At 44.5% G+C, this 15,674-nt stretch overlaps 1 protein-coding gene across 1 annotated transcript in view; it reads right to left on the bottom strand.

Annotated features, from left to right (window-relative positions):
• FAM91A1 (family with sequence similarity 91 member A1) overlaps positions 1-15,674 on the bottom strand; it is a 36,293-nt gene that overhangs the window by 8,213 nt on the left and 12,406 nt on the right. The window contains exons 8-19 of the mRNA XM_081918740.1: positions 15,365-15,427; positions 14,420-14,526; positions 14,125-14,163; positions 13,872-13,984; positions 12,697-12,815; positions 10,993-11,105; positions 10,625-10,711; positions 9,532-9,664; positions 5,224-5,372; positions 2,549-2,683; positions 864-977; positions 185-257 (exon numbers count right to left, since the gene is read on the bottom strand). Coding sequence (XP_081774866.1) covers positions 185-257; positions 864-977; positions 2,549-2,683; positions 5,224-5,372; positions 9,532-9,664; positions 10,625-10,711; positions 10,993-11,105; positions 12,697-12,815; positions 13,872-13,984; positions 14,125-14,163; positions 14,420-14,526; positions 15,365-15,427 — 1,245 coding nt within the window. The remainder of the gene's footprint in view (positions 1-184; positions 258-863; positions 978-2,548; positions 2,684-5,223; positions 5,373-9,531; positions 9,665-10,624; positions 10,712-10,992; positions 11,106-12,696; positions 12,816-13,871; positions 13,985-14,124; positions 14,164-14,419; positions 14,527-15,364; positions 15,428-15,674) is intronic.

Genomic DNA, 15,674 nt, shown 5'->3' with positions numbered 1-15,674 from the left:
TCTCCAGCCAGCAGGCGATGGGAAATGCCTGAAATCCTGGACAGAAACTTGCTAATTTCCCCCTTTCCTTGTTACCCTTGAGTATCACCTTGTTACTGTGAGCAGCAAGGTGCGGTTTTGAGGATTCAATCACGCACAAATTGTGTCTGAGCGGAGAATGCCAGTACAAGAAAACATGAGTTACCTCCTTGCAGTTCTGTTTCATCAAATGGAAATGGCATATGGACAGTTTCCCCCATACCACGCATACCATGTCCCTAAACACCAAAGTGAGAGTTAAGGCACAAAATCCATGTCAACGTGACAATCTCCAGCTTTTCAAAGGCGCCTAGCCCTCATTGATCACGGGAAATTACTGCCAGAGAACCAAGAACCTAAGGTGCCATGATTCTCTATTAATACTAAATTCTGCAGAATTCACAGAATGGAAACTCTCTGTTGTTGCTTGATAAGAGTTCAGTTAGTAAGATCAAGGTTCCTTTAATAGTAAGGCCAAAATCCCAGTATGGTTTCAAGCTAGGATGCTTTTTCTTGAGAGATGCGATCAAGAACTGGGAGTCAGGGGAAGGGGAGAAGTTGGTGATGGAATCCAACAACATCTGGGATGTTACCAGGCTGGCTAAGTCTGGTCTAAAAAAACCATCTGAGCCACACGCCACCACAATATTCTCAAATTCCAAGAGTTAATTACAAGCACCTCAAATAAGGAGCTGCATTAAATGAACCATCTTCCAGCCACCATTGGACATCTGTATATTATACAAACTAGCTTTAATTCTCACTCCTTTTCTGCCACATCCTCCACAACTCTCTGGTCCAGCAGAAATATCAGAACTTTCATATTAATACAAGTTGTTCCTTACCTGAATCAGAACAGCAGAATGGGTTAAAGCATCATTCAGCATGGTGAGCACATTGGAAGTTGGGACGACTCCTGGGTCATGCCCCCAAGATGTTATTAGTAAGCGGTCATAGCCCTAGGGAGCAGAAGTGAAGACACAGCGGTCAGATTAAGACTGAAAGGTCTATAGAGTTGCAGCAAGAGCAAAGTCCTCCACTGTCTGCATCCATCTGGCTTTGCTTTTCAAGCTCTCTTTTCAGCCTTGAATTCAGTTGAATTGTTTCAAAAATCTGAAAAGTAATGCAATCATCCTATTTGTATTGATTTATTGGCACACATGCTTTTCAATTAATTTAGAGACAATTTGTTATCTACACGTCTGCATTACCTATCAACACCAGAACCTGTGGCCCCCTAGATGCTGTTGGGAGTCTTATGCTCTGCTGGCTGAGCCATCTCAGCTCCCTAGAGGAAGCATAGGCAAACTCGGCCCTCCAGATGTTTTAGAACTACAACTCCCACCATCCCCGACCACTGGTCCTGTTAGCTAGGGATGTTGGGAGTTGTAGTTCCAAAACATCTGGAGGGCCGAGTTTGCCTATGCCTGCTCTAGAGCTATTTATACAAAACACTGATCTGAACCCAAAGTTGAACATGACCAAAGGCCTCTACCCCAGAATTAAGGTTGCCCACATTTCCAGTGCACTGAAAAGGATATACCAAGAGCTCTGGCCACGAGTTTCAATATAAGGAATAATTCCTACTCGAGAGTTGAAAAGAAAAACATGTATATTCTGCTAAGAATAACAGTTTTAAACTAATAGTAAATTTAAACAACGTGTAAGTACGACAGTTTTAAGGTAATAGTAAATTTAGATACAACGTTTAAGTGCAGAAATAATGTAGTTTCAAATATGCAGTGATATAGTATAAAGGTACATAAAATAGCAGTACACAACAATTGTTTTATACAAGTCTCAATGGCAGTCAAAAAGAGTCCATATTATATAAAATCAGAATAGGAATTATTCCTTATATTGAAACTCGTGGCCAGAGCTCTTGGTATATCCTTTTCAGTGTATTTTCAACAAGAACTCACATTTCCAGTGCAACAGCTTACCTTGCTGAAACCAGCAATATCTAAAGCAACACGCTGGCCAGAAACAATTACAATGTGAAAAACTTTATAGGAATAATTCAAAACATCAAAACTAACAAACTGAAGTCTCTGAAAGTCCTTGAACGAATCATGGTGCCAGACTTTACCCGGCGGAGAACAAGCTGTGAAGCTTTGTACAATCAGCAAATGTCCAATTTTGATGTCCAACTCTGAACTCTGCTGAACAGTGTTTCCGGATAACAACTACTGTTTTGTTGAATTCTTCATCAGCTAATTAGTTCAACACCCGTAAGTAGAAAGATATGTAATTTCTTCATTAACCAATCTTTTTTCGAATAGATATAATATACATGAGAATGAAAAATACTCTGGAACACTGCTCATGCGATTATTCACATTGTAATTGTTTCTGGCCATCGTGTTACTTTTGATATTACTGACTCATATTTTGCAACACAGGAGTTTGTTTGTTTACCTTGCTGAAACCAGCAGCTTCAGGTGATACACGCAAAGGCCAAAGGAGCAACAACTCCAGAATCAATACTATTACAGAAGACTCTCGTTCCCTCCAAATATGTAATGCCTACCTGAAAAATATCTGGAAGTTTTCGGAGTCTCGTTCCTTTAGATAACAACAGAGATGGAGGCCCTTGTCCAGTAATATGATAAATGTAGAGCTTGAACCATACGGAGCTGACTTCTGGAATAGCCGGTCCAATATGCTAGGGAAAGATGGAAAAGGCACTCACTGAAGCAAGAATAAGACGAACGTTGCTGTTATAACCTTGATATGCAGTAACAGGGATTCTTCTAACAGCAACTGCAGCTTCACACCTGACTAATATTAAGAAACAAAAAAGCATTTGGGAAGACATGTTGGTAACTCCTCACTGGTGGGGCTTCCCTGCCAGCAGAAACCAGCAGCGCTGGGCAGAACTGGACTGAGACCTCTGCTGCATCCAAATCACTTGCAGCATGGCAGAGCCACGGTTTGGGTGCAAAGCTCGCAGCATCTTTTCTTTTTCAGAAAAGCCTTTTAAGCACTTCCTACAGACTCATTGTCCAGGTGGTGCTGTGGGTTAAACCACAGAGCCTAGGTCGGCGGTTCAAATCCCTGTGACGGGGTGAGCTCCCATTGTTCAGTCCCAGCTCCTGCCAACCTAGCAGTTCAAAAGCACAAAATGCAAGTAGATAAATAGGTACCTCTCCAGCGGGAAGGTAAACAGCATTTCCGTGTGCTGCTCTGGTTCGCCAGAAGCGGCTTAGTCATGCTGGCCACAGAACCCGGAAGCTGTACGCCGGCTCCCTCGGCCAATAAAGCGAGATGAGCTTCGCAACCCCAGAGTCGGTCATGACTGGACCTAATGGTCAGGGGTCCCTTTACCTTTACCGACTCATTATGACTTTATGGTTTTTCATACCAGCTTGAACTATGTCACCTTCCTGTCGGTGGCTTTTTGGCTTGAAACTAATCCATGAAGGAAAGCAGTGTAAAATGCTTTTTAAGAATAAAGATTTCTGCGTTTTCAGAAAAATTCTTGTGGGCAGGCTTGGGGACCTTGTTGAAAGACGGGGACAGAAACAACCATAGGCTTTGATCCCGCCTAAGATTCCACTGGTGGGAGTGTCCCAGGAGTGGGAGAGTTCCATCAGCAAGACACCCCCATCAGCGGAAAGGGAGGGGGGCATTTTTCTCTGACTGGGCCATAGAACACATGCTTTACATGTAAAATATTCCATCCCTGGTGCCTCTAGGTAGGGCTGGGGGTGTCTGAAACTCTGGAGAGCTGCTGTGAGTCAGTGTAGACCAGGCATAGGCAAACCCGGCCCATCAGATGTTTGGGGACTACTATTCCCATCATCCCTGACCACTGGTCCTGTTATCTAGGGATCATGGGAGTTGTAGTCCCAGAACATCTGGAGGGCCGAGTTTGCCCATGTCTGGTGTAGACATTACTGAGCTAGATGGTAAAGGTAAAGGGACCCCTGACCGTTAGGTCCAGTTGTGGCCGACCATGGGGTTGCAGTGCTCATCTCGCTTTATGGCCGAGGGAGACGGTGTACAGTGGTACCTCGGGTTAAGTACTTAATTCATTCCGGAGGTCCGTTCTTAACCTGAAACTGTTCTTAACCTGAAGCACCACTTTAGCTAATGGGGCCTCCTGCTGCCGCCACACCGCCAGAGCATGATTTCTGTTCTCATCCTGAAGCAAAGTTCTTAACCCGAGGTACTATTTCTGGGTTAGCGGAGTCTGTAACCTGAAGCGTATGTAACCTGAGGTACCACTGTACAGCTTCCGGGTCATGTGGCCAGCATGACTAAGCTGCTTCTGGCGAACCAGAGCAGCAAACGGAAATGCCGTTTACCTTCCCGCCGGAGTGGTACCTATTTATCTACTTGCACTTTGACGTGCTTTCGAACTGCTAGGTTGGCAGGAGCTGGGAATAAACAATGGGAGCTCACCCCGTCGCAGGGATTTGAACTGCCGACCTTCTGATCGTCAAGTCCTAGGCTCTGTGGTTTAACCCACAGAGCCACCCGCGTTTCCGAGCTAGATGGACCAGTGGTCTGAATGGGTAGAAGGAAACTTCTGGTGTTCCCTTCCCTTGCACCACCTTAGCCCCTCAAAGATCTGCCATGCAGGGCTTGGGGAGCCTCTGAAGCAGTAAGGAATGTTAGTGCATGGTGGTGCAATGGGAAGGGGAGTCAGGCAAAAATAAAATAAAATGCTGTTCCAGCCCTGTACTCTGGGGAGTGGCGGGAGAGACTCTGCCAGACTCCTCCGCAAAAGGGGCTGTCTTCCAGCTGTGGAGGTGTAGTTGGATAAATCCATGCAAAAACAATAAAGTTAACTGCTGGGAAGAAAAGCATATAAAACACAGATAAAGAGTGCATGCACACTGCTGACCAAAAGCCTTCCGTAAATACTAAAAGCAAAGCGTCACACAGGAAGGAACCCTCCCATTTCATTTCTGGGGAGATTTCCTCTCCAGAGAAGCGGACACGGAGCAATGGATCCAAACTACAAGAAAGAAGATTCCACCTAAACATTAGGAAGAACTTCCTGACAGTAAGAGCTGTTCGACAGTGGAATTTGCTGCCAAGGAGTGTGGTGGAGTCTCCTTCTTTGGAGGTCTTTAAGCAGAGGCTTGACAACCATATGTCAGGAGTGCTCTGATGGTGTTTCCTGCTTGGCAGGGGGTTGGACTCGATGGCCCTTGTGGTCTCTTCCAACTCTATGATTCTATGATTCTCTCTTACCTGGGGTGTGCAGCTGCTGATGGGTCGGATTTCGTTGGTGAGAGGCGCCATGGAGACCAGCAGCGTGTAGTTTTTGTTCAAAACTCTGCTGCAGGTAGCAGGGTCCAAGCCAAGCAAGCTTTCGCAGCGCAGCAAATCCAGAGGGAAACCTACATCAACGATGTCAAAGACACTTGGAATACAGATAGAGAACGAACATGTACAACTGAAAGGGGTACAGGAAGGGGGGAGGAAAAATACAAATTTAGACGGGTCTCTTCTCTCTTCCTGGATAAAATCTCAACATAACGACTTAAAGATGCTATCAGCTAGGGAGGGGTAGGTAAGATGGTGCCCTCCAGATGTCGTCAAGACTACAACTCCTATCACTCCTAGCCAGCATGGTCAGGAATGATGGAAACTGGAGTCCATAAGCATACAGAAGGCACTGTTCATGCCACCTACCCCATGGTAAATCAGCTTTGACGCATACCACCAGCCACAAGGAAAGTTACATGTCAAAAGGAAATAACTGTTGAACCAAAGAGTTATTTCATGCATACCAAATGGGTTTTTTTTTTATTTACTTTGCCCTCCTTTGAATAGCAGGATCTCCTTCCACAACTGCTTTTGAACTGCCCCTCTGCTCTGAAGGGGTTCTGACTATGAGGAGCCAAGGAGACAGCTGTTCAATAAATATAAATACAGGCTCTCCATGGGTATGTGTTCTCTATATCTGAATTTCATGAACCGCTGTTCACTCACTGGGCAGTTCTTTAGATTCCAACCATGGATACTTTTTTCAGAAGAATGATCAAGGGGCTGGAGCAGCTCCTCTATGCGGAAGGGTTATAACGTTTGGGGATTTTGTTTTGGTTTTTTTAAAAGAAAAAATAAAAGAAAAAAGGGAAAATTATAGAGGTGCATAAAATTATTCACTGTGTGGAGAAACCGGGAGAAAACTTTCTCTCTCTCTCTCTCTCTCTCTCTCACACACACACACACACACACACACACAGTTAGAACCTGGGGTCATAGAATCATAGAACAGCAGAGTTCTGAGGATTGTCTAGCTAGTCCAACCCCCTGCAATGCAGGAAAATGCAGCTGTCCCATACAGGGATTGAACCTGCAACCTTGGTGTTATCAGCACCACACTCAGTGAAGCTGAACATAGAAGAAAAAGAAGAAGAAGAGTTTGGATTTGATATCCCGCTTTATCACTACCGGAAGGAGTCTCAAAGCAGCTAACATTCTCCATTCCCTTCCTCCCCCACAACAAACACTCTGTGAGGTGAGTGGAGCTGAGAGACTTCGGAGAAGTGTGACTAGCCCAAGGTCACCCAGCAGCTGCATGTGGAGGAGCAGGGAAGCGAACCCAGTTCACCAGATTACGAGTCCACTGCTCTTAACCACTACACCACACTGGCTCTATAGGGAGATTAAAGGCAGGCAAATGCATCTATACTTCTTCACCCAGTGCGCTGTTAAACTGAGGAATTTGTTGCCACAAGATGCAGAGATGGCCACCTGCTTGGGCAGATTTAAAACAGAATTAGCCAAATTTGGAACCAGGAAATCAGGCCATTGGAGCAGCATTGTCTACAATGTTGTGCACCTTCTGCATGCAAAGCAGATGGTCTACTGCTTAGCAATGGCTGTTCTCCAAACTCAAGAGGTTTTAGGCTTTCAGTGGCTACTAGCCACAATCGCTATGTTCCGCCTCCACTATGGGAGGCAGGGTGCCTCTGAATACCAGCAGCTGAGAAAGGGCACTGTTTCGCTCATGGCCTGGTTTTGGGCTTCCCATAGGCATCTGGCTGGGTGCAGAGAGAACAGGATGCTGAACTAAATTGGCCTTTGGTCTGTTCCAGCTCCTATATATTCGGTGAAGGAAATTTTATTCTATGCTATTCTTTTCTCCAGCCCAAACTAGCATATACATGCTGGTCACAAGAAATCCTATTCTGAATAGGACATACGGATTTACGGCACTACATTCCTTAAAAAGGTAAAGGGACCCCTGACCATTAGGTCCAGTCGTGGCCGAATCTGGGGTTGCGGCGCTCATCTCACTTTATTGGCCGAGGGAGCCGGCGTACAGCTTCCGGGTCATGTGGCCAGCACGACTAAGCCGCTTCTGGCGAACCAGAGCAGTGCACGGAAATGCCATTTACCTTCCCGCAGGAGCGGTACCTATTTATCTACTTGCACTTTGACGTGCTTTGGAACTGCTAGGCAGGAGCAGGGACCGAGCAACGGGAGCTCATTCCGTCGCGGGGATTTGAACCGCCGACCTTCTGATCGGCAAGCCCAAGAGGCTCTGTGGTTTAACCCACAGCACCTCCCGCGTCCCTACTACATTCCTTAGCCTTTGCCAATTTTAAACCGTAGTACCCAATTCAAGAACACTATTGAACATGACTTAGGAAATTTAAAGCGTACTCAAGTCTAAAAAGATGAATGTCTTTTAAGCTTCTCCAGGGGACATAAACCAACTGTGCAAGGTCAACGTCAAAAGTAAACCAACTGCATAAGCAGCTGGAAGCTACATAAATAGTATCTGCCCACCCACCCCGAGCTGCAGATATTGTGACAAGTGAAGGCTTATTTAAGCAATTCATTATCTAAAGAGTATTAGTTCATGTCCTGTACCCCCAACCCTCTCAAATGATCAAAAGACACTTTATCCACTGATTAGAGTGAATTGGTAGTGAAGAGTCCTCCACAATAACTGGGGTTCATGCTCTGTATCTTTTTGGGAGGAAAACGATGACAAACCTAGAGAGCATCTTAAAAAGCAGAGACATCACTTTGCCAACAAAGGTCCATATAGTTAAAGCTATGGTTTTCCCAGTCATGATGTATGGAAGTGAGAACTGGACCATAAAGAAGGCTGATCACCGAAGAATTGAAGCTTTTGAATTATGGTGTTGGAGGAGACTCTTGAGAGTCCCATGGACTGCAAGAAGATCAAGCCTATCCATTCTGAAGGAAATCAGCCCTGAGTGCTCACTGGAAGGACAGATCCTGAAGCTGAGACCTCATGAGAAGAAAAGACTCCCTGGAAAAGACCCTGATGTTGGGAAAGATGGAGGGCACAAAGAGAAGGGGACGACAGAGGACGAGATGGTTGGATAGTGTTCTCGAAGCTACCAGCATTTTTTGACCAAGCTGCGGAAGGAAGTGGAAGACAGGAGTGCCTGGTGTGCTCTGGTCCATGGGGTCACGAAGAGTCGGACATGACTAAACAACTAAACAACAACAACAACAGTTTTAAATGCTGTTGCCTGGGAATCTGACAGATTGATAGGACTCAACAGGATCTAGGTGACTGCACATGCTGCTGAATGTTTTAAAGGGGTAAAAAACTGACAGAGCAAAATAAATTCTTTCATTAAAACAAAATTAACTCGAGAGATTTAACAGACATGCACACTATGTTTGTTCAGCCCTGCAGGAAAATGACGGTCACCGGGATTTATTAAGTCTGGAGGGGGCTGAGTGCTTATAGCTAAAGGGAATTACAGCTGCTGCATTCTCCCAAAATAACACGGCTCTGGCCAAAAAGATGGTGCAGGATATTGCATTGCTCATGTAGTTAAAAGTGCATGAATTTTGCGATGTATACCCCCGAGCAGGGTGCAATGACCTACAGATTACATGGGATACATATTCTCTCAAGTGACTTTCTGAGTTACTGGTGCACCTGGACCAAGAAAGAGAGGGAAATAGGGAGAAGGGAGAAAGTTGGCAGTTGCAAGATGGAAAGCAAAGGGTCCAAAAGATGCTAGTTGTGCTTGCTGAATGTAACAGGGTAGAGGCCAGTAGCTATCATCTGATGGTGGGAATGAAAAAGAAATAAAGCACTTTTTCTTTCTTTCTCATGTGACTGCTATAACCAACACCTGGGATCTACTCTTAAAACTTTAATGCAAACACTATGTGCTTAGAACATTGATGCATAAATTAATGCATCTCTTTGGACAATGCTTTCCAATATGTTTACCCGCAAACACTAGAACTTGCGTAGGTTTACAAATAAGTCAGGTTGACTTTGTTTAACGAGATGACTTCTCAGTCGCCTAGATTCTTAACTGGCCTTATACAGAGTACATTTCTGACTACAGGGTCTATTGCAACGTTAATAGCATGCCAAGATTGATGTTTAGCAGCCTAAAACAGCTAACAATGGACAATGGGACCTCTGTTCCCAAAGGGGTTATACTTATAAGTACAAGTTTGGAGCATGTTTTCAAAGCTGGTGGAAGTGTGTCATTAGAGTAAAAAGTACAGAACACGTAAAATAAAAGCATGTCTCCACTGTACCATTATTGGGTTGTTCAGGCTGTGTAACTTGAGCCACTAGGTCCTTATTGTGCCTCAGAAACAGTATAGTGTTACGCAGGGTAAGCGCGTGATCAAAGTATCTTTGTGCTTCGCCCTCTCCTGTGCTCTGAACCTAAATAAGAGAACAACAACAAAAAAAGTACTTTGCATGAACTGTTTGTGCAAATACCATTGACATAGAAAATTGAATTAAGATATGACAAAACATTCCTAACTCAGTATTTATGACTGTGCAGCTGCTCTGATCCTTGAAAGAAAAGAAAAAATATTTACATGTCAGATGAATAAATGTGATTATATTTTCTAGTACTTGTGTGTTATCTTCACTATTAAAAAAAGGAAACTATGACTATAGTATTTTCAATAGCTTTGGTAAACTATCTGTAGGTCAGTTTTCAGTACATAATTATGTGTAGTTATACATTTGATACAGAGTTTAAACAACTGTTATGTGCAGGCCATAGGAAAGGAAAGCAGCATTTGACAATGTAAATGATACAAAGGGTAATGACTGAAGCGTTTTATCTATTTTTCTTCAATTTGAATGATCAGATGAGCCACAATTACTAAAAGCAAGAGGGTGGGAGGGAAGCAACGTCTTATGGGAGACTGCTCAGCAATGGGCTATGGGCTGCATCCGCCCTTAAGTGACTTATGTGGCTTCAGGCGAATTAACCAAGTTCGAACTTACGCTCATAAGAAAAAGGCGCTTCCAACGTATAAGTTATTTTGAAGGTTAACGTTTGAAATGTCTCTTTCAAATATGAATGCATTTGTGCTGTAACTGTGAAGCCTTTAATAAATAGAACACCAGAAGCGGTTTAGTCATCCTGCCCACATGACGGAAAGCTGTCTGTGGACAAACGCTGGCTCCTTTGGCCTGAAAGCGAGAGGAGCACAGCACCCCATAGCCACCTTGGACTGGACCCAACTGTCCAGGGGTCCTTTACCTTTTTACCAAAGCCTTTCATGCAAGATAGTACCAACTTAACTATTTATAGCCTGACTGCTCATGCAAAGGTTGTGTTGACTACCACCCTCCTTTAACAATAACAAACCAACTATTATTTACCTTTTCAAGTTCCACAAGGAAACTGTCCAGAGACTCATCTGACAACTTTCCAACTTCAAACATGGTGACTGCATGACTTTTCAAATTCTGCAAGGAAGGTAAAATTGCATAACCTTGAGTTCCGAATTATTATGAATCTATCCAGTATTCAATAAGCGTTCACAATGAAGATGTGGGAATACAGACTACACACCCCTTGCGTTCCCTTCCTGCAAGTCAGGACTCTTTGGTTTTTTTATGACTGTAGTTATCATTTTGACAAAGAACTGATCTAAAAACTTGTTTTTAAAAAAGTTTTTATCAAAAAAAACTAAAGGAATACTTTAAAGAGTTTTAGCACTTAGATATTGAGAAGCTAAGAAACTTACCGGTGAGAGATTCCCCATCATTAAAAAGGCAGTGAGCGTTGAATCAAACAGGAAGGCTATGCGCTTTGTGTGACCACCGGACAGACTCAAGCTGCTCACACTGGCAGTATCAGCTAAGGAAGCAAACACACACAGAGATTTCCCATCTTAAATAGTTTTGACAACAGTGCAACATCACACTTCGTACATCATGCTAAGACTGTGGGTGTGCCTCTCCTCTCCACTCCTTTAGCTGATGTGATGAGCTGAGGTAGGCCATGGTTTGCTTAGCATGTCCTCCAAACTCAATCCTGTAGTTCAACTCTCCTGGGCAAACTATGAGTTGTAAACTGAGAACCAAACTTGATTGAAGCCCATGGTTTGCTTGAAGAGTGCTGATCCACAAACCCAAGTTTGGATGAAACACTAAGCTTAGCTCAGCAGGAAAATGACCAAGGAAGAACAAAGCCAGCCCTGAACTTATCCTCAGGAGACCAGGCCTTCACACTGAGCCAGGGGTCAGCAACCTAAGGCCCATGGGCCACAAGCAGCCCATGGGGGTCATTTAACCGGCCTTCTTGGGGATACTTGCTGCCCGCAAGGAAGGCTGTGCGCTGCGCTAAACCGGTGCAGAGCAGAGCGGGGACCACCTTCCGCGACTTTGGCAGGCTTCCCATTGGCTACAGGAAGATCCTGCAGCCAATGGGAAGCTGCACACGCCTCCTCTGCGCCCGCACTCCAGCCTACCATGGCATCTGCAGGACCATGAACTGGCCCAAGCCACAAAAACTTTGCTGACCCCTTACTAAGCCATGGTTTGGCTTAGCAGGATGTGCAAATCAGGCCACTGTGTCTGTCACTGAGTCTGCCCTCCTCTTGAACCTTTGACATCTTGACTTGCCCAGGGTCACTTGATGTCATCAGCTGACCTTCTCTTATTTAGCAGCGGGCTTGTGCTACATCTGCAAGTGTTCCACCTCCAGCGACATCAGAACCGTCTGAGAAAGGCCTGAAGTGGTGCAATCCCTGTGGGTGCTATTGGCTAAACTGCTGTGATGTCACAGAGAGGCTTGCTCACCTAATGTCAAGAAACCGACTACTTATGAATGGAAAAAACCTCACCATCTCAAACTGAAGATCCATGACCAACTCTGGCCACATTCAAACGGTACAGGGATTTTATTTATGCCGTGGGGTTTTGATGACATCATGCTGGGTCAGGTCACCCTTGATACCCCAGAACAGTTCACCAAAAAATCTGAACAATGTTTGCAGCTTATGCACGTAGCTAGGATATTTCCCTTCTGCAAAGCTTTAATCTACCGATGCACATCTTTTAACAGAGGAATAAAGCCGTACACCTCAAAATGATAAAAATGAATGCTGAATGATATCTCTATAAAAATCATCTACACCCTCATTGGTTCTTTTCCAACCCAGCCTAGTGGCTCTTCCTTTCTTACATGTGGGACAGGGGGAATTCTCCCCACTTAGGGATTTCCTTGCCTGCAGGGACAAGCCAACTGGAATTGGAGCCTTAAAGATTCTCCACATGCAGAGCAAGCTGCTTTTTCAAGCAAATGTTTTAATGTGTAGCCTAGCTCTAGCCCACAATTCAGACCACAGTAGTGAATGACAGGCACTGACCTATACAGAACATAAAAAGGAATGTGCTGCAATGCACACTAAATTATTAGATTGGCAACCACTTGCTCTACGGCTCACCTGGATCATCTTGGCTATTTGTGTCGGTATCTGTAGCAGATGATCCCGCCTCTTGTACAGGACTCCTGCTTTCTGAGCTCTCCCAGGACAGCAGCATCTTCTGTGGATCCAAAGTAGTTCTAAGAATGGGAACAAGGGTAATAAGAAGAGACCTGCTGGCTCAGACCAACAGCCTATCTAGACCAGCTTCTTGTTTCCCTCAGCAGCCCGACCAGAAGCACCAGCAGAACTTGAGTCCGTAAGTAAGAACATCCCTCTCTCAAGCCCTGTGATGCTGGGAAGAAGCACTATTTGAAAGCAGGTTGTGGCCAGGGAAGTCCCCAGAATCTGAGCAAAGATAAACCAGTTCAAGTAATGGATCTCAGGCTTTATATTCCAGCTTTAATCAGTGAGGCTGTAAATTAATGTCATGTGATTATTTTAACAAGCTATTTTAACAAGGACCGGTGGCTTTTAGCTAATAATATGCAAGGCTACTGAAAAGTTAGTAAAGGTAAAAAGACCCCTGACCGTTAGGTCCAGTCGCGGACGACTCTGGGGTTGCGGCACTCATATTGCTTTATTGGCCGAGGGAGCCGGCGTACAGCTTCCGGGTCATGTGGCCAGCATGACTACGCCGCTTCTGGAGAACCAGAGCAGCGCACGGAAACGCCGTTTACCTTCCCGCTGGAGTATTTATCTACTTGCACTACGTGCTTTTGAACTGCTAGGTTGGCAGGAGCTGGGACTGAACAACAGGAGCTCAGTCCATCGCGGGGATTCGAACCACCGACCTTCTGATCAGCAAGCCCTAGGCTCTGTGGTTCAACCCACAGTGCCACCCGTGTCCCTACTGAAAAGTAAAGGGCCACTAAATTCAATTGTATTTATTCCCAGTTGTGTATATGCACACGGCTGTCCTGACTTTCTTAAATAGTACAACTCACAAGACACACCGATATTGAGGTCCTAACGATATGCACATCTATTGGGCATCACAAAGTGTGGCGCAGTCTCAAGCAACAATGTGCTCTCCTAAGCCCTCATTCCCAGCATGTTCACAACTCCTGTCCCAGCGACATCTACGCTGGCTTGGTCACATCTACAGAATGGAAGAGGGCAGGATCCCCAAGGATGTGCTCTTTGGGAAGTTGGTTTCAGGCACCCGGCCTGTCGTTGGCATATCACATACTTACTTCAGCCTGTTTATTGATGGGACATTCCGCCATGATGCATGAAGATTGTCCAGATTTATTACTTGGCCCTTTTTGTGGGCAAACCCTAACCGGCAATACATGGAGACAGCATTCTAAAGTGAAGACAACATTTGCAAATCAGCACTTTGCATTCTTGTTTCACAATTTCAAAAGAGATAAAACATGTGTGCAATGAAGGGTTGCCCCACTTACACACACACATACGCTTTAAGCAGCAACACAGAAGGCCTACCTTCACTAGTGACAGATCTATCTCCAGGACATTTGCAAGCTAAAAAGATAGAAGGGAAAAGGTTACTGGCAATTCTCAAAAATCAAATCCAATGCATTCATCTGTACAAACTTCTGCCACCTGCGCAAGTCAGGCATATGAGCGCTAAGCTTTAGGTACAGGTCCCTAGAAGTTAGCCAAGACATAATCCCAATCCTCCCTTATGTGGAGAGTTCACATGAAGTTAATTTAGCATGTCTTTTCCTGACAGATGCTCATATGCGGGGCACAGAGAAACAATGAAACAATGACTTACCTCAGCCACGTTTGTGTGTTCATCTATTGAAACAAATATCTTGTACAACAAGGTTTCAAAATAGTCACCCTGCACTCTGTTCATAACGAAACCTTCAAGTGGGGGAACTGAAAAGAGAAGCCATGTTTAAGGTTGCAATTCAAGGATATAATTTAGATGTATAAAAAGGGGTCCAGCCCTATCTTTGCTTATTAATTAACATGTTTATTCCTGCATCTCTCTCTTGAAGGAATCTGACTTAGAGGAAAGAGACTCACACAAAGCTAATGAGATACTTTGATCTTTCAAATTACATTTTACAAAACAGGAATTTTACGGTCCCGCACATCTGCGGTCTAAACTACAGAGCCTAGGGCTTGCTGATCAGTAGGTCGGCAGTTTGAATCCCCGTGATGGGGTGAGCTCCTGTTGCTCGGTTCTGCCAACATAGCAGTTTGAAAGCACATCAAAGTACAAGTAGATAAATAGGTACCACTCCAGCAGGAAGGTAAACGGCGTTTCTGTGTGCTGCTCTGGTTCACCAGAAGCGGCTTAGTCATGCTGGCCATATGACCTGGAAGCTGTGTGCAGACAAACGGCGACTCCCTCAGCCAGTAAAGCAAGATGAGCGCCACAACCCTAGAGTCGTCCGTGACTGGACTTAACGGCCGTCTCTTTACCTTTACATCTACCAGACATGTCACACTTTAAATCCCTTTTAACCACCAAGGTCTACATCTGAGGTACCTACAAAAGTGCTGCCATTCAATCTTATTTTGCATTTTTGTTGTGGCAAAACCAATAGAAATTTGTACTTTTAACCATCACAACCCTCATCTTACACACAGTCTCATTTTAATCCACACTCCAACTCCTCCTTTGTCACAACTTTGCTATTCAATTTGCTCCTGAACATGTAGCACCCTTTATGGATCTTTGTTCTGAAAGCAGCGAGTCCATACTTACCTGCTATACAACTGTCGTCTGATATTGGTACATCAAGGTAAATAAAGCCTTTATTATATAAGCCTACAGAAAGAAAAATAATGTCACTATACAAAAAACACAAAAACCCCATCAAACTTAACATTATACCATTATGCATAGAGAGCACTATAGAAGCTAAACATGTGCCACAAAACTGCATGAGGAGCACTCACGACATGTGTTATACAGGTAACTCGCAATTTATGTACATTTAACTAACATGATTACAGCTTTGCATGGGTGGGAGGAAATAAAAAATGTTCAGGGCTCAAGAGAAGTTACACTGGTC

The sequence above is a fragment of the Podarcis melisellensis genome (assembly GCF_964234715.1).
Source record: "Podarcis melisellensis genome assembly, chromosome: 7".
In the NCBI taxonomy this organism is placed as follows: Eukaryota; Metazoa; Chordata; class Lepidosauria; order Squamata; family Lacertidae; genus Podarcis; species Podarcis melisellensis.
Note: the sequence above shows the minus strand (reverse complement) of the source record. Positions and strands in the feature narration are given on the sequence as shown.